The 19,812-nt window shown below is 42.6% G+C and overlaps 1 protein-coding gene across 2 annotated transcripts in view; it reads right to left on the reverse strand.

Moving 5' to 3' along the window:
- The window catches only part of ARHGAP6 (Rho GTPase activating protein 6), a 327,191-nt gene that overhangs the window by 155,279 nt on the left and 152,100 nt on the right, over nt 1-19,812 (reverse strand). The window contains exon 1 of one of the 2 annotated variants that reach the window (XM_057419577.1): nt 5,007-5,329. The exons of the other annotated variant lie outside the window; for it this stretch is intronic. Within the exon in view, the coding sequence (XP_057275560.1) occupies nt 5,007-5,051 (45 nt within the window). The 5' untranslated portion in view covers nt 5,052-5,329. Of the gene's footprint in view, nt 1-5,006; nt 5,330-19,812 lie in introns of those variants that run through there. 2 annotated transcript variants of the gene reach the window in all.

The following is a 19,812-nucleotide window of genomic DNA, read 5'->3' on the forward strand; positions in this document are numbered from 1 at the left end:
TTTATATAGGCTTTTTAGAGATTAGCAATAAAAGCACTCACAAAAGTGTAACCATGAATCATCACTGTCACTGGGAATTTCACCCAAATGAAGAATGAAGGATTAGGCTCAACAGCAATTGGAAATCATATTCCTCCAGCAAAACATCCAACGTGTATGAGGTCAGCGTAAGAACCTGATTAATAAAATCCGAGAGCTGGAGCCAGAAATTTGACATTTAACCATTCCTTTACTGCTAATTGCCTCTTCTGTAGCTTGCTTATCTGATTAAGTTGGAAGTTTTCTTCACAATTTCCTAATTTGAAAACAACGCTTACTGAGTGATTTAATTTTTTTTAACAAGTTAATTCTGCCCTTGACACTCAGAATATGAGAAAACAAGCAGCTACCTCCAGCGGAGCAAAGATTTTTAAGTTTTAGAGCCTCATGGACAAGAATTTATTCTCCTGTTGAGCACTGACTGCCTGAATCCCACAGCCTGTCCTCCACCTTGCCAAACCTGACTGCAAATGTACTACAGTTGATCTGGATATGCATCGATCTGTACTGCTTCTTGCTGACAAGCCCACTGGGAGGAGAGAGAAACCAAACAGATGGTCTAGGTAAAGGCAGCACACTTAGTAGTCCTATAAGATAAATTACTTGCAGAATGTGCTAAAATCCCAGTAATAAATGTGGTCAGTTTGTGGCACATAGTTTTGTTAAAATCTGTGAGTGGCTGAAGGCTCAAGTCATCAGGCAATGTGTCTTGAGATCACTTTTAAGGAGAGTTGCTTGCCTTTCTGGATTCTTGCAAAATACAAGCAAGACCATAGGAGGATGTCAGCTTTGGGTCCTCCTCATGAGATTCTTACAGTTTCTAGGTTATAATTTTGCAGCATCACCACCAATCTCACTATTCTACTTTAAATTATTCTGTAATCTAGTTGGTACAATCAGCATTACCACAACTAGAATATTGGAGTAAAATCATCTTTTTAACTCCCTCTGAGCTCCAGTAGGCATTCCAAGGTTCACTACTGTCATAGTTTCCCTTGCAAACCGTTTCTTTTGTTTCCTCCATCCTTCCATGCAGACTGATGGATTTAACATGCTAAGAATGAGCAGCAAGTCTGCACACCACACCAGCAAAGGGTCAGCTGGGCACAGGCTGAGCCAACACACAAGGCAAGACAATGAATGCCCCAAATACTGCTGGAGGCAAGGAAAAACCCTTATTTTCCCAGAAGACTCTCTGGCATCTGAACTGGAGGTGACCTTATTATCAGCAATTGATTTGGAGCCTTAAACCAACTCATAGCTGTGTCCTCCTGGGACACACACACATCCCCTCCACTTTGGCTGACAGACCTCCTGGGTTTTGGCCCAAGGAAAAGTCTTACATCTTCTCTTCAGATGAATTCCCTACAGTACCCTACAGGTCATGGCAACCACTTCCAAGCCCAGCTCCTACCCATTTTCTCCTATTCCCTGGTTGAAGACAACCAGGGTCTCTTCATCAGGGAAAACACTCCTTCCCTTCAGGGAAAGCCCTTCTGGTAAATGTTACAAGACAAAACAAGATCAAAGATGCTACAGCAAGATTAAATTGGCTGTATCCATACCAGATCATACTTCAAGCTTCCTGCTCTGGACCACTGAGGGGTTGGTTGAGCAACAGCCAAGGGTATTTTGAGTCTTTTCTTCCCATATGTAAAAAAATACATTTCAAATTACCAACAGAGCTCTTAAAGTGACTACAATATTGCTTTACGGTGTTTTAGCCAAAATACATGAGGCAGCTTTTTATTACCCCTGTAACTGCTGGCAAGATTAAAAACAAACAAGAAAAAAAAAAACAAGAAAAAAAAACACAAAAAAAAACAAACAAAACACCACCACCACAAAAAAACAAAACACCAACACACCAACTTAGGAACCAACAGGAAGGAATACAAAGTCAGGAAGGCGACCATCCCTCTTAATGAAATTATCTGAAAAGCATTCCTGGAACAGTTGGAGATGTTAGTATCAGGTATAAACACCATAGTACCAAAAATAGCTTGCAAAGTGAATTCAGCTGATTAGTGGGCAGGTAGAAGTAACTTGGGACTAAAAATTGAAGGGCACAGCTTGCAGAACCAAGGAGCTGGTACAGAGGACCCAATGTCCAATCATACAAATTTCAACGTTTACCTTCAAGCTGACTCTATCTTAGTCCTGAGGCTCAAGTAGCCTCCAGGCACTGGGCAGCCCAACAAGCACATCCCCCAGTTTCAGCATCACCTGAACAAAGACTGTTTCCTACACTCCAGGACTACCCCAAGAAATGAACCAAGGTACACGTGGGGAATGAGACTCCCTTCAAAAGCACACTGCTGATGAGAATTAAGATGCTAATGCAGATGCCTCCTTATGCACTTTCATAAAAATCATGAAACTTTAATTATCAGTCTTGAAAAGCAAAAGCCCACCACAGAAATCACTATAATTACTTCCACCAATAAATTAATTGCTATTAAATACTGTAACACTCTATAATTTTTATTTAACAGTTATCAAAACAATTCAAGAACTTGATTTGTATTTACACCATGCAATTATTCAAAGTTAATGAGAATGGTACTAAGTTACATTTAAGCAGTAATTACTAAGGCCTCAATCCAACAAAGCTCTAAATTCTTAGCTGATCTTCAGGTCAACAAGCATTTGTTTTCAATTAGGCTATTCATAGACTTCACATTAAGTGTATCCACAGATAATACCCAGCATCCAGATCCATATTCTTCAAACAAACCATTAATATCACCTGCAAAAACCACTTACCTCCTGGAGGCATCTATGTGTTGCTACTTTATTATATTTCTTATTATACTTCATATTGATTTATACTTTCAAGGCCAGGTTTGATGGGGCTTTGTGCAGCCTGGTCTAGTGGAAGATGTCCCTGCCCATAGTAGGGGGGCTGGAACTAGATCTTTAAGGTCACTTCCAACCCAAACCATTCTACGACTGTATGAATCTAATATTGAAATATATCTTAAAATAGTAAAAATATTTTATGTTCAAGTATTATTCTTAGGTTCACAATTTCCTCTTTGCTGCAATATACGGCAATCAAAGAACAGTGGTTTTACAACAGCACTAATGGTCTCCTGAGAGGGCTGGCCATCCTGCTTCTTCCTTTGTGTGCCTGCCAACCTTAAGTCACTGCACTATCTGCTGCCACTGCAGGCAAGAAAATGGACTGATACCTAACTAACAGAAACAATAATGTGTTTGCAAGTAGTAGCTAATGGTAGACTGACAGGCACAATCACAGGAAGTAATAAAAGTTTCATGAAGTTAGCATGTGACGTGACTGGCACTGGTCTCCTATGTGTCCTGTTCATATTTAGACAATTACCCTATTAAAAGAAGAGGTTCTGATTCATTTGATGTATAACTAGCTCCCAAGTGACATCACTAGCACATCTCTATAACAATAAAATTTCAGATGGTAAATCACGAGAGCAAGGCTGTTCAGCCTGGAGAAGGTTCCTAGTACAGCTTAGAGCAACCTTCCAGTACCCAAAGGGGGCCTACAAGAAATCTGGAGGGGGACTTTTTACAAGGGCATGCAGTGACAGAAGGGAGAATAGCTTCAGGCTTACAGAGGGTAGGTTTAGGTCAGATATAAGGAAAAAATTCTTTACTGTGAGGGCGCTGAGGCACTGGAACAAATTGCTTAGAGAAGTTGTGGCTGCCCCATCCCTGGAAGCATTCAAGGCCAGGCTGGATGTGGTTCTGAGCAAGCTGATCTGGTTGAAGATGTCCCTGCTCATTGCAAGGGGTTTGGACTAGATGATCTTTAAAGGTCCCTTCCAACCCAAACTATTTTATGATTCTATGATACTCATACATGGTACAAAATATATTTGCTTCTATATAACTATTTTAGCCAAGATGCCATTGCCTCTAAAAGCTGTAGCATTACTGGAGTGGCTGAATGCACTAATATCTAAAGTTGAATGAGCGCAAAAGTATTTACAAACTTTCCTCCTAAAAAAAAAAAAAAAAGAAAAAAGAAAAAAAAAGAAAAACCAAGTAACCTCTCCTACTCTAAACTGTTCACATAAGACTTAAACAAGCACAAAAAGAAACTTAATTGCCAATACTGAAGGAATCAAAGTGAACCGAGCAACACACTGTATCGTGTATGTGACACGCTCATCAACCCATCCCGGCAACACCAGCAGCAGGACTCCCCAGGACCACAAAAGCAAGCCTGCTACGACTGACAATTCCCACGTAACTTCATCGACAGCAATAAAATTACTCATTATTTACATAAGTGTGAACGAAAGCAGCATCAGACCTCTCATGCCATTACCCCTGCTAGCACTTATTTATGCCTTCAGGAGAGGAGGCTGCTGGGCTCTTTTACTCGGCTTTTTTTTTTTTTGCCTGCCCGAGCAACAGAGAAAATGCTCCTAATAAGGCTGGTAGAAAGGAAGTGGCTGCTCAACAGCACAAGCTCTTGCGAAGGAAATAATAAAACGTGGTCTTATCATCCCCGACGCGGCGGGAGCGGTGCCGGAATCGGTTACCGGGAGCAGCTCTGCCGCGAGGGCTCGTCCCGCCAGGGTCTCGGAGGGGACTCTGCGGAACGGGGCTCTCGAAGTGCCCTGGGAGCTCCCCGCGGCTGCGATCTCACTGCCCGCTTTTTATTGTAAAAAGCTAATTTTCAGGTTATCTCCAGCAAAGCGCCGAACTCCCGTACGGGAAAGCAGAGGGAAGGCTGCGGCTCAGCGCCCCCCTGCACGCCCATCGCCGGGGCAGAGCTGTCTCCGGCCTCCCCCGCTCCCGGTTGCTCACCCCCGGCGGCGCCGCGGGACAGCTTTCGCGCCCGAGTGCAGACACCGACGGACGGACGGACGAACGAACGGACGGAAGGACGCACACCCCCGACACACGTGGGCACCCCAACCCCTCTGCCCCTTCGCGAGCCCCGGTCTCCTGCAGCCCCTTCCCTCCCCGGCACTCACCGCATACCGCAGCGCCGGCTTCTCGCTAAACACCGAGTCCCCCATGGGTGCGGGCGGCGGAGGGGCCGCTCCCTCCACTCGGCGAGGCGGCGGAGGCTGCAGCGGCTGCGGCGGGGCTGGGCGCTGCTCTGCCCTCGGACGGCGGCAGCGGAGACGGCAACGCTGGGCTCCCGCCCGGCAGCCTCAGCCCCCAGCGCCCCTCCTCGCAACTTCTGCCTCCACCCCGCCCGCCCTCGACTGTCCCCTCCCCGCCGCGGAGCCGGCAGCCCCTCGGCGGGGCCGGGCGGCAACAGGAGGAGGAGAAGAGGCGCCGCTGCCGCTCCCCCGCGCCGCTGGGAAGGAGGCGGTTTCAGTCCTCCCGCCCAGCGCCGGTGACCGCCCCGCTGCGGGGCCGCTCTCCCGCCCGCTGCGCTCCGACTGGCCGCACCTGCGGGGCTGGCGGCGGCGGCGAAAACGGAGGGGTGCCGAGCTCCGGCTTCTTGGGGACAGGGCAGCACTAGGGCCCCTCGCCCGGCAACGACTGTTCCAAGCGGTCCCCATTGCCCACCGGGCGAGGTGCCGCGCGGGGGCGCCGACCCAAGCCCCTGACCGCTCGGGAGAGACGGCTCTAGCGGTCCCGTCCTTTATTCCCAGGGAAAAGCCTCCGGCCGGCCCCTGGCAGCACCGGGACCACCCCGCCACGCTCCAGGTGCTGCCAGCGAGGACCTAAAGGTTAAGAAGAGAGGAACATCTAAAACTGACTTTATAATGCATGTTTTTATAATGCGTGATTTGGGAGGCCTGGCTCATGATTCTTTAACATGCAGGCTTTGGAAAATGAAATGTTATTTCACGACCTATTAGTAATTTTATGAGTATGTATCTACACAAACAGTCGTAGATGAAAGAAATTCTGAAGGAAAACTGCATTCTGCTGTATTAGAACTAGTCATGGGGAGACCACTTCATTCTCCATCAACAGAAGTGTTTAAAAATACATAAACCTCAGTTAGGCATGACCTCAGCAGAGCAGGGCGAGGGACAGGCTAGATGATTTCCTGAGCCCTCTTCTGTCTTTTTAATGATTTTTCAATGCTCTGCACAAATCTCAGTTAGCACAGTAACTCCCCAGTTACTCTCAGTTGTTCTCTGAGGAAGCGGCCTTATTCTAGTCCTGCATAACATGCATGAAATTAATGAGTTTTACTGTTTCTGACCTACAACCTAGGCAAAGGTGTTACCAGCACATTGTATTATCCCTAAACAAAGGTAATGTCATTCTTTCAAGGAAAAACAAAAGGTATTTGGGGGGAAAAAATGTAAAATAACTTAAAATACAAGCTGGAAAGATAGTTTGGTTGAGCCAAAGTTTTTATGTGTTCTGATGACAATGTACTATACCCAAAATGCTTCCAGTTACGATCTTCCATGGGTCTTAATTTCTGTTGCAGAGGAAATAATCTTTAAGAGTTCCCATGGACAGGGAGGTAATTTTCAGTTAGCTTGGTGTGAACAAAGAATACAGTGTCTGCCTTTACCCATACAGTCCATTTTTATCTCTCAGATTAATAACGTGTTTTACCCCCTTCCCAGAAAACAAGGCAGGGTAGATATTCTAGCAGTTGCACAGTGTGCATGGAAAGCAGCATCCAAAGGAAAGAAACCTTATCAAACATTTCTAACCATCAGGATCTCCAAGCAGGTGGGGAAAAAAAAAACAAAAAACAAAAAAAAGATTTTTAAAAAAAAAAAAAAGCATCCAAGTGCCTGATTTTCCCTTCTGATGTTCAGCTTTTTATTTATTTCAAGGAGATGGTTTCAACCCAAGAACTCTACAGATATCATATGTTCTGATTCCTGATGTTTTTTCCTGTGCTCTGCAGGTACGGTGTTTGACCACAGAAAGCCAGAGAAAGCAGGCAAACAAGAGTGGGGAGAGGCATCCAGGATTTCTACCCTTAAGATCCACAGCATAACCACCTTCTGTTTAGCCCTATCTTCTTGAAAATGGTCTATGCAAAAGGCAATGCTAAACATCAGAAAAAGCTTAAAACATGGGGGAGCATGTTTCAACCAACACCACAAAGTGAAAAGAATAGTATGGAGGAGATCAGAAACCCCCAGCTTGAAGGTAGGGAAGAAAAAGACTAGCAAAGGGAGAGATGCATAACGTTAATGTAACAGAGTAGTTTAGGAAAAGGGAGAAAACCATAAAGCAGGAAGGTGAAGAATGCCCTAGAGGGAGAAGCCAAAGAGGGGAAACACTAAAGGTGAAGTTTTGCAGGTGGAATTCGTCTGAGCTAGCAATTCATTACTATTGTAAAGGAGAGTCTGGCTCCCGTAACCCTTTTCACCACCCCCCTCACAGCCGAAAGCTGCCACCGCCGCCTCCCTTCCCTCTGCCTCCGTGCTTGTCACAAACCGATACAGCAAACGGAGCGTGCAGTTTTCTTCCCATTTAACAGGCTGAATCAGCTCTCTGAGGGAGGAGACGAGTGCCAGAGCTGGCACGAAGGAAGGCAGGAGGGTATCTAGTTGGGAGGAGGGTACTTGGGGCAGAAGAGGGGTGTGCATGGAAGTGCCTTTACAATAGTGACAGGTTCCTACCTTGGTGCAGCTAAGATGAAAAATAAAGAATATGCAAGCAGGAAAGTGTAAGTAGAACTTTTCACAGTGACAAGGAAAGAGGCAGAAATTTATGGCTTGGCAAGGGGCTGTGTCAACCCTGAAAAATGCAGGTTTACTAGATGCAATTTTTTCTGTCCACACAATAAGTAAAACAGGCAGAAAGGGCTTTTTAAGTACTTTCATTTATAAAATCTTAAATGATTTGGTAAGTTGCAGCTATCAGAAATTTCATAGTACAGTCCAAATTTTTTGTGCACCTAACAACAACATTTAAAACCAATTGCCAATTACAGAAGGGGTTTTCAAAGGCCAGAATTTAAACCAAAAATTTTGTGGATTTTGAAAGCAAGTTATTGTAGCTGTGACTAGAAAGCTTGTTTACGCTGTATTCACGGTGGCTAAGGACTCTATCTGACTTCAAATTGCCCAGGGTTTGGATCACATCCCTGGTCTTCAATGAGCAGTAATGAACTGAGCTGCACTGCTCTGTTGCCATCCATAATCTATTAGGGACTAGGATTAACATACAGATCTTTCATAGCATTTCTGACTACCTTTTCATACTCCTTCCTTATTCACATTCATTTATGATTCCTCCCAGGTGTTCCTTTCAGATTTCCTTCCTTCATTATTTACCTGATAATGGGTACCAAAGGAATGCATGCAGCTCACTTTGGGAAGTGTAAACCTTCCAAGTCAGATTCTCTTAACCAGTGATAACAGACCAGGCTGGATGGGGCTTTAAGCAACCTGGTCTAGTGGAAGGTGTCCCTGCTCATGGCAGGGTGTTTGGAACTAGATGATCATTAAGGTCCCTTCCAACCCAAACCATTCTGTGATTCTGTGGTACAAAGCATAACAGTTAATTTTGTGCATATTCACTCCAAGTCTACTCAATGAAGAAAAAACAACATAAACCAGAAATTTTTCAGTAATTAATTTAAAATAATTTCTGTTGTAGGAGGTACTGGTTCCTTGGGTTTGTTTTTTTTTTTTTGTTTGTTTTGTTTTGTTTTTTAAATGCTTTCCATTTAGTTGCTTCCAACACAGCAGCTAGAAAGTGTGTAGGGAATTGAATTGTACTGTGCTGATCATTAATGAAGCCAGGTTTTGTTTTTTCCAGTATTACTCTATAAACTGAGTGCTTTCTCAATACTAATTGCTATGAAACAAAGGGAGCTAGCTATTCAGTTGCAGACAGCATGCAATTATGAAATTGGGGAGAAGTGACTTCTCTAGTTGTCTGCCATGACTCCCTGAACTGGTGACTCAAGCTGTCTGATGTCACATCAGATGAAGTAGGAAAAAGTTTCCAGATCCATACTGCTATGGGAGAGAGGCCAGCTTGGTCCTAAAGGCAGTAATGGGTTTGCCTCACCTAAATGTAAACATGTACAACCCCCATCTTGGCTTATCACCCCAGGCTCCCTTAGTCTAGAGGAAGAAACTGACACATGCAGTGGACAATTTCTGTCAATCCAAGTAGACATCTAAAATAGGTGGCGTAAATTGAAGTGCCTACTTCCCTCCAGTGGGAGTCCATGACAATTAGCTCAGATGGCTGCCCTTCAGGCACCTGCAGTTAAGTGAGAAGCCCACTGGGAGCCCAGCTATGGGATCAACCTTTAAATCTCACTTTGACTTTCAGAAAAGTCATTAATAGTTTCAGTGTCTTGATTCTTTTAATTCAGGAAAGCTGGGATTCCTGTACTTAGCAGGTGAAAAAACAGACAACATCTTCAGGGAACAAAGCTTCAAGCAAGCATGAAGGTCTTGTTTTGTTTGACCTTTCTAATAGCACATGAACGCAGCTTCCACACAGAGCTAATTCCAAATCTGGAAAAGACCTGCCTCTGTGGCTGATGAACCAAGGCCAAGAGTGATACTGGCAGCACACTTCTTCCACAGGGAATTAGCAATTTTCTTGTCCTGGCCAAATGTTCATTCAGTCATTGCAAGTTACAGTTGACGTCTATGTCCCAAAAAGAAGAGAGAGAAAAGATGACAGACAAGTAAATGAAATGCATAAAGCTCTATAAATGGAAACTAGAAACTAAAGAATCAGAATTTAGAGATAATAACATTGCAAAGATCCTCTGTTCAGAACTAACTTCTTTTTTTTTGCTCCCTATCAAAATATGTTGATAGTTTCACCACTTTCTAACAGAACTAAGGGAAATAGTACTTAATGCCCATGAAGAATGAAATGCCATCTCATTTGCAGAGCTGCTTTTTCAGAACAGTGACATAAAACTTCTTAGACAAAAGAAACCTTATTTAGAAAGAACTCAGTCACTGTGATTTCCTAGATGTCTGAAATCCCTTTATATGATATCTAATACCCTAGAAGAGCATGAAACTCTTATAGCTCTCAAGGAGCAGTTGCCCAAGTGTTGCTCATACCAGTGGAGAAGCAGAGACAAAGCAGCTTGGGTTTCCCAGACACAAACCCCCATGTGGTGGTGGACCTGAGCATCTAAGAGGACCTGCACCCTGTGCACACCCACATAATGCTTCCACACTCTCCAGCTCTGTGAAGCCCAAGATGGCAAACTGGACTCCAGATTACAAACTCAAACTGGTAAACTGCTCTGCAGTGGGGTAGGAGGAGCAGTTCTTAGGAATGGCATCAATAAGCATCTAGAGGAGGACCCTCCCCTCCACTCTTCCCCATGCCCTCTGCCTGTGGTCAGCAGCAGCAATTTATAAGTAGCCCCAGGGGAAGGTGAGACTCAAGATAATGTGAGCATTGAAGTATAAGAAACAGACAACTCCTGGAGCGATCACAAAGGAACCCTTTTCCCTAATAAAGGTGTGTTAGCAAGCATCCAGGAGTGTGTTAGTACTGGTGTGTCAGAATTACCACATTCATCCTTTTTTAATTTTTAATCTAATAAATCATGACACTAATTAATTTATAGGCCACTATATATATACAGTATAATTTATAGGCCAGTGATGTCCTGTGTGTGATTGTGCACATTACTGCCAATTACTGCATTATCAGTCATCAGCAGCTTGGCAAAGAAATTTAATCTAAAAGCCTTGTATTTTAGAAAAAGATTAAATTACTTCTCATCCCTTATGTTTGCGCATTGGTCTCTACCTTCAGCATAAGTGAAAACTTGCTAGAATATCTATAAAATAAAATGCCAAATACTAACTTGTAAATCAAAAACATGATCCTATCACATAGCAGAAAACAGTTTTTCAATAAAAATTAGCATTAATCCTGTAGGTCATTAGAATTCATTTGGGATTAAAAACTGCAGAAGAAACTAACAGTTATCCTGCCTCCTCAAAGGCTGCAATTTACATAAATGGGACCACTCACTGCTTCATGTGAAAAGGACTGACAGTTTCAAGTATATTTTTTTTCCTAGGCTTGATTTTCCTTGCTGACAGACCTAGCTAAAAAGGCAGACGAGAATTAGGGTGAAAAAAATGAAGGGGGGAGGGAGAAGAAGGAGGGGGAAGAAGGAAAAAAATAGAAAGAAAATGTAACTTCCAGGTTTAGAGTTTCAAAACAATTTAAGGGACTTAAGCATACAAGCAAAAATCCCAGTCAAGTCTCATCTCTGTAAATGATACACATCTGGGCAAATAACAATTGACAGGAAGATTTTTCTAGTTCCTGAAAGTGGGTAGCCCTTCAAGCATTTCCTTCCTTGTTTATTTCTTTGCAACTCACATTCACTGTGAACTGCATTACTGGGCTGAGCTCTCACTAGCAATTAACTTTCTCCCTGAAATGTCTTCTGAGAACTGGAGAGGCAGAAAAGCACAATTTTCTTTCATTACATATGACTTTTACAGAAATTGCAGCTGTATAAAAAAAACTTAAAAAACACTAACTTGAAACAAATCAGCTACAGATACATGATTCGCTCGCTCTGAGTAGAAAGAGGAATGCTATCAACAACTGGCTAGAAGCATGGGCTTCTATCTAAATTTACCATCTGGGCATTTGACAAGAATTTGGGAGGGGGAAGGGCTCTTTCACAGACCTAAAGTTTATTCAAAATTGTTTTGTGGATAGTATAGGATTGCTAAAATCCATTTAGTGTGCAGAGTAATAACTACACAGTAAAACCTCCCAAGAAGCAATGTGGCTACTGTACATTTTGATTTAATGTTGTAATTCAAAAACCAGTATTTCAGTGTAAAAGTAATTGTTTCAAGACTGGAACAAGACCAAGCCTCTTGTGACCAACAGTAATAATATTCATAATGCTAACAAACCTCTTCAGATGAAGTCATTGTTTAATACATTTCAGGCTGCATGTGAAGTGGTTACAAACATCATGTTTCTGTAGTTGTCAATAATTTTAGGATCATGTAAGCAGATGGATCTTGTGTTCTTCTGTTGTGGATTTCAGCTGTACATTAAGGGTCAGGATATTAGTACTCATTGTATTCACTGGAGCTGGTTGAGAAGCCAGTGTTCCAGTTGAGAAGAAACTCTGCTTTTCAAAATTTGACTTTCATCTGATTGAGTCTAAAGTCAACATTTTAAAACTTCTCATGAACTGTAAATTCTGTAAATTTCTATACTTTGGTTTGGGTTTTTTTGTTTGTTTTTTTTTTTTTGAGCAAGAAGAAGACAAATCGGGAAGTAGTCTGCTTGGTTAGCAATGAGCCTGACAAAAAATTCCTGTTTTCTCTGAGCCGTGGGAGAGCGCTCACACAGACTGTGCTGGGAGTGACAGCCCCTGGGAGGCATCCCAGTACATCTCAGCTCCAGGGGAGGGAGGGAACCTGGGATGCCAGAAAACCAGCCTAGGAATTACTGTGGAATTAGGATTTTCCACGGTCCTGTGATGCCCTGAGGTCTTGGCACCGGCAAGCTGCGGGGCTGTGCCATCTCCAGCAGCATGGAGCCCTGGCAGGTAGCCTGCTCTACAGCCTGAGAGCCCTCTGAAGAGAAGCTGTGCCAGGCAGCCCACATTGGAAATGGGAACACAGAATTTTCAGGATCACTGGATCTTGGTTTGGATCACTGGATAGACTTAACCAAAGATATACACACTGAGTCAGTCGTGGGCCTTGGGCTGTGGTACAGCCCAGGAGGATTTTCTCACAGTCGTAAAATCAGAATCTCCATTCAGCCTGTTTGTAGGCCAGCGATAGTTTTCCTGGATGGATTAGAAGTGGATTCAGGAAGTTGCAAATGAAGTAGTTTGAGGCCAGCATGCTGGCTTTTTCCACTGCAGCAAATTTCTACTCATTACGGTGATGTTTCTTCTTTTGTATTTATAAAATGGAATCACATGCAATAACCTCATACACTGAGTTCCTTGTGAGGTATTTTAAACTTGTATATATGGCTGTCCACTGAGTTAGCAATGAGTATTTTTATACTGTGCTTTAGCAATTTAAATTCACAGTCTGCTTCTGCTCTGAAGAGCAGCTTTGGTTACAATTTCAGTGTATAGTTACAATTTCACTGTATGAAGTTCAGAGGGCTTCAAGCAGTAATGAGTCTTATTTGAGCATCAGTTTCCCTGGCTATAAGGTCATCATTCTTTTGTCCTCAAGGCTGCAGAAGCATCAAAGCATATTTGTTTTCTAGTAAAACATTTCAATCACCTGATGATCCAGGCATAAAAGTTCCCCTGACCTGTTGCGACAAGTGAGAAAGAATATCAGGGAACTGACTTCAGCACTCAAAGGAGAAATGGGGAAACACAGAATCTTAAACACTCTGGAGGATTTACCCTAAGCCTGAAAACATTGTAAAGTATGTAGGGAAAGAAACCTAAACCAAAACATTGACAACCATGAACAAGTGTTCCATATGGGATTCATCTTCAGATTCAGAGCTACCTGTCAGTATCTAAGCATGACTAGGTGTCTTGGTCCCAATTACAGTCACTGAAGACCTACTCCATACAGACAATAGAGTCAAAAGAGTCTGGGACTTGTCAATCTAACGCAGATACCATGTTTCATCTGCTGAACACATTTCAAGACCCAGCTATGTGTGCCCACCTGTATAAGCTGCCATCGCAGACATATCCATGTAGAGAGTCCTACAACAAGTTGTGCTACCCAAAGGAAAGAATGACTCTGTTAAAAACCTTTTGTCCAGCTGGCTATATAGTCTGTTTCAATGGTCACATGTTCCCAAAATATAAATCAAAATTCACAGAGGATGGAACTTGAGGAAAGATTTGCAAGAAGACCTGCCTTACACGTCCAGGCAAAACAGACTATTACCTTACCCAAGAGGATTCATGGAGTAACTCAGTACTTAGCAGTACACATTGCTGAAAACAGCCCAGTAAACACAGCAAAAGGTGTCTTTATTGCACTTTTGTTCTTCCCTGCAGCAGTCATGACAACAGCTGCACCAGACGTGACTGCTGTGCCGTAAAGATGGCATCTCACTCTCACAAATTAGTCCTCATGCCAAACAAGCTGCCTTTAACTGAAGGGTTATAATATGTTAGTGCTCACAACTGCTTCCCAGTTGCACCCAGCAAAAGGCTAAATCAGCCGGTGCTTGGGCATCTGGTGCTCTCTGTTACCTGGAAACTGGAGCCCTGAGTGTAAGCACTGTTGAGAAAGTGATTTTAAAAAAGCAATGGGAACATAAAAGCATGATTCATATAAGACATGCATCGTCGTCCAAGCAGCTTCCCTGCTTGAAGAGCTGTATTGTTTTAAGCTGCAGGATCCTTTACTGATGTAAGTATATTGAAGCCCTCAGAGGTTGAATGCAGTTATTCCAGCATATCCCAAACTGGGGCTATTCCCTTTGCAGGCTGGGAGAAAGGTGGAGGCAGGGCACAGTCCAATCGCCCCTCCAATCGAGGGATCCAGTGGTCTTATAGCTGCAGCAGTGAGCAATGACACTTATGCTAATCTGTGAGGGGAAGATCCCCCTGGGCAAAACAGCTTGAGAAAGGCTGGGTTGTATAAAAACACTGGCCTATTCTCAGGCAATTGTTTTGGAAAAAGGTAAACTATGAATTGAAAGCACTGCAGCTATTCCTGAAGAATCCCCCACCAGCCTGCTCTCCTCCTGCAATAAGGACGCCCAGATCCTTTGTAGTTAAATTCTTCTCAAGTGACTTGTATTGCTTGAACTGTCCTGGTAGGACTCATAAAAATGTATGTACAGAAAAGGCCTTGGAAAGATTCACAGTAATTTTACCAGTGATTTCAATCAAGCCAGCATAGGGAAAAGTGGGAATAATGAAGCAGTGAAGCAGAGCCATGCTCTTCCCCCTTTTTATTCTCTCCCTCCAACTCCCACCCTCCCCTCCCCCCCCCCCTTTTTGTCCTCCCTTGATTGAAAAGTTGAGGGGAAATCTTGGAAGCAGTCCTGGATGAGATCTGTGCTCCTAAGCAGAGCCAGAATCCTGTGAGCCAAGAGCCGGGCCGAATCTCCAAACTTTTACTGTTTATATTGAAGCTTATATTCACTGGCTGCAGGAGTGCGACCACTTCGCCCCACACAACAGCTGGGAGGGATCAGAGCCCTTGCCACCTATCCACCCGTTCACTTCCAATCAGACCAAGTGTCCACATGATGCTGAGAACATCAGAGAGTGTTAAGGAAAAGGAATTCATCCACAAGGGACAAAGAATTTCAACTGTTTACAACTTTCTGTTCTCTAATGTTTATTACTCCCCCCCTATAAAATCTGCCTCCATCTGTGGTACCTTGTAGCGACAGAGTTAATGAAAACCCAAGCCGCATTCCAAGGATGGCAATACAGAATGAGAGCGACCTCAGCATTGTTTTGTTAACATCTCAAATTGCCAATACGGCAAAATGAAGTAATGCACTCTGTCAACATGTAGTACGCTCTATAAATGGGATTGCCTGTTCATCTCTTAATAAAACAGGCAGAAAAGCACTATTTGATCAGCCTTAGAGCAGCTGACTACTTGCTTTAACTTCTTCCTCAAGATTTATTTGAAGCATGAAACTGCTGAAAGTCTCCATTAAGTAAAAAAGCCAAAAAGATATCAAAAAATAATAAAACATATTTATAAATAGCCCTCACTTTGTGTATCTGGTCTTGAGTTAGCATTTCTTTATCGTTAGAATTAAAACAAAAGTTAGCTAAAGCACTGAATGATGAAAATTGGTTTCCACAGACTTCACTATTAATTTATAAGACCGCTATATCTTTTACAAACAAAAGATTACTTTATTAGTTAACTTGGAAACCTCAGACAAGTTTCATAAATTTATAGAGAGCTTCCAGATTGAATTTTGCTGATCCAGGCTTCTTAGGCAGAGTTTGTGGAGCCAGACTCGTCATATGAGCTATTTCTATAAGCCTCAGGTAAATATACACAGGGTTCGTGTTGTTAGAGAAAGTATTTTTTTCTCTTCTAAAAAATTTAAGTTAATCTTAAGCAAAAACAAAAGCTCATTCAGTACATTTTGTATTTGTTATTTTTGACCCATTTTGGGAAGCATTTTCCTTCCACACATCTACACGGTTCCTGCTTCTCTCGAATACACTTTAACTCTTTCATTCCTTTTAGTACTCTGCTTTACTCTCTGCTGCTCTGGTCTCTGGGCTATAAACAGCTAGATAGCACAGCTGGAGAAAAAGAAACAGGGGGTTCAGGTATTTCCTTCTTCTCCCCAAAAAGAGCACTCATGCCTTCCCTTTCCTATGTGTCTACTTTAAATCAGTCTCAGAGAAAGTTGGTCCTGTATTGCAAAATCAATTTAGAAGTGTAAGTTTTCACTCATGTAGCTGAAGTCCTGCTGAGGATTCTATTACAGGGATCAAATGGATATATTTAATTTCCTTTTTTATACAAAATTGCCATGGCCATCTATAACAGCTTTATAAGAATATCACTCTGTAATCACAGGGTTTCCCAATTTTCAGTGTATGTAAAGCTGCAATTTGTAAACTCAATAGCTCAAGCAATATCTCTTACTTGAGAGCTCAGTTTAATGACAATCTTTCAATAAAATATCATGTAAAAGCTTACCCATAAAACCTAGACTGAAGTACTCAAACTCAGGAATCAAAGGACCTACAGCTTCCCCTTTGGATATATGTGTGCCTGGCAGTGAGGCGGGAAAATGTCCCTCCCCCTGAAACTTGCAAAGTGATTCATTTTTTTTTTCCCCACTAAATGATATGATATAGGATACTCACTAGAGGTAAAGGTTTGTTACTAAATTTGCTAAATTTTTCTATGACAGACAATGAGAGAAAAAATTGTGTTAGCAAATAAAGAATGAAGAAATGGGTATGGCAATACAACAGGGATGACCAAACTTCTTGATTATCAGCTGGAAATGAACACCTTCATGTGACCAAGAGCCTTCATATGACCAATGCTCCCAGCTCAAGGGCTTTTTGGAGCTGGCTCCAATGCTTGTTGGAGCAGCTCTCAGAGATGAAGATACAATGGCCAGAAGCTCCCTCTGCTCCTCTCTGGGATAACTCTAAATAGCACACACAGCTGGGGACCAAGTTGATGCAGCAATGTTGCCTGAACAATCCCTGTTGGCTTAGCTCTATTCACAGCCAAGTATGTGATCAATCCCTGTATCAGTACGACTTCAGTACATCAGTACGTCAGTATGAATGGTGAAATTATGGCCTTTGAACTGTCCCATGAAGACTGGAGAGACTGGCTACATGCCCACAAGACACTCCAAAGTAAAGTAGTGCAATGTTCATGTGTGGACAGATCTAGGTAGGTTGTCTGAGATAGAAAACATATGTTTTCACTTTTTATTGGTACTTGTGAGAAGGCAGGTAACAGTATATTGCTACTGATGGTGCCCAGGCCTGGTGTTGTTCTACAGATGAACACTCCAACAACAAACACAAAACAACAAAGTCATGTCTGAATACCACCTGTGACACACTCTTCTGCACCCTCAGGCTCCCAGCTGTACCAGCACAAGAGGTTCTCTTGTGATCTTGGGTAAATCATCACTGTCCTAACAGAAATTACTGATCCCATGGGTCCACAGAGAGAAAAAAATTTATGCTGCTCCTCATTTCATTTTAAGCAAAAGCATCCTGGCTTGCTTGAATGGTTTACACTGACAGATGGAGAAGATTCGACTGATTTCTTGCTTGAACCATAAGCAGACAACTTTCACACATCCTGGTTTGTTGGCACCTCTGAGACCTACTCGCACAGTACAGTGACAGTTGTACTGACCTGTTCATCAGCACAAAGGGATCCAGAAGATGACACCTGTATATTTCTATGTACTGTCTGGATTATTACAGTAAATGGGATGATTTTTAGCCTGCTGTAGTTACTCTATCAAACTGAGAATGAATGTTATTGGTATTGTGTTACTTTAATTCAAAACCTTTGTGAAACACCTGAAGTGCAATACAAATTTCCTTCTTGCTCTCTATTTAATCACAGGCTGCTGACAATTCAAGGTAGCAGCTAATTACTTGCATAGCTTTGAGTATGTTTCTACTCCAAAGACTGTTCATAATTTTAAAGCTCTGTACATAATTAAATGTTTGTCTAAATCTAATTCTAACTTGATTTTTTCCCCTGTGATTATTTACAAAGCCTTATGGCAGTACGTGAATCCGTGAAAATAATAACCATGGGATACTTCCTGCTCTCCTGTGGAAAAACTGCTCCTGAACCAAGGGCAGAGAACGCTACACACCTGTTGGTGCTATAGCTGCTGTATGAAAGCTGTATCTGCTACCTCCAGGATGACCTCAGGTCTAGCTAAGGGTCTCGGAGAAGCCATCTCTCAGGCATATTACTTCAACTGGACAGAAAGCCATGAGAGAACTTCACAGAGGAAAATCTTCCATATTGCCTCTGTTGTGACCTTTTACCAGTTCCCCTAGATTCACCTCCAAAATACCATCAACGAGCACAGTGTTTGGCTTTGCACTGTGAAGTGCGTAATCCCTCCGCAGATTCAGTAAACAAATGCTGCAGGAGGTACCAGAGCGTGAACCGTGGTGACCACTTGATTGATTGAGGCTAAGAATCATGTGGCAGTTCTGCTCTTCGAGGGCAGTCATGACACACAAACCTATCCTCTGCCATTTCTGGTGGGAATCCGACCAAAACAAAGGTGGGGGAACTCTCAGCAGAAGGGAGGAGAGCACTCTGTGTCTGCCACAAACAAACAACTGGAGTCACTGATGTTCATCTGCCTAAGCTGCAGCAGGACCATAGCATTCCCCTGGAGCTCATGTGTTATTCAGAGCCTTTTCAGTTTATTTTCTTGACAAAGTTTTGCAGACTTTTTAAGTGGGGGAAAAGAGAGTCAGATTTTCCCCTCACTGTTTTAAGAAATCAGACTAAATTTTGTAAATAGATACAAGAATTATATCTTCATTAGAACCTGCCAGTCCCTTAAGATCTGAGCTTTGTGGCTTTATTAGCTGACTCAGAATCATTTAATGTTTTAACTGTCACATTTATTGTCAGTTTAATATTATTAAATGATCAATACCATTAGGGCACAATTGGTTCTACTGCAATAGTATGAGATATATACAAAGGAAACAAAGTGAATCAGTGCTAATTTTGATTCAAATTCAGAAGTTAAATACAAATACTTCAGTGAACTTGACAGTGTCTGTCTGCAAGTAAATTCTTACTTCTTCCCTACAGCACCAGAACATAAATGTACTGCCAATATTCACATGGACACTGTACATTACACAAAACATCAGTACATTAATGCCTCATGTTGTAATGGAAAATCTTGATTGAAGATCTGAAGAGCAATAACGGAGAGGAGGAAAACTCGTAGCTACCGTTTGCAGCATAGTAGGTGGGAACTTTTTTCCAAGTGAGTTCAGGGAAACAGATTGAAGAATAACATCTATGAGGCTTCTCCTACTCAAGTAGAAGAGGAACAAGCCCATTGATCTCCTTGCAGTTAATATCCGAGTATTTGTTAATATCATAGAATGGTTTATGTTGGAAAAGACCTTAGAGCTCATTCAGTTCCAACCCCCTTGCCACAGGCAGGGACACCTCCCACTGGACCAGGTTGCTCAAAGCCCCATCCAGCCTGGCCTTGAGCACTGCCAGCTTCTCTGTGCAACCTGTGCCAGCACCTCACTACCCTTTCGGTAAAGAATTTCTTCCTAATGTCTAATCTGAATCTACCCTCTTTTGGTTTAAAACCATTCCCCCTTGTCTTATTCCTACATGCCCCTGTAAAAAGTCCCTCTCCAGATTTCTTGTAGGCCCCCTT

This window comes from Pezoporus wallicus, unplaced genomic scaffold, assembly GCF_028554395.1.
Source record: "Pezoporus wallicus isolate ANWC-B61680 ecotype Strahan unplaced genomic scaffold, APGP_CSIRO_Pwel_v1 contig_5767, whole genome shotgun sequence".
Taxonomy (NCBI): domain Eukaryota; kingdom Metazoa; phylum Chordata; class Aves; order Psittaciformes; family Psittacidae; genus Pezoporus; species Pezoporus wallicus.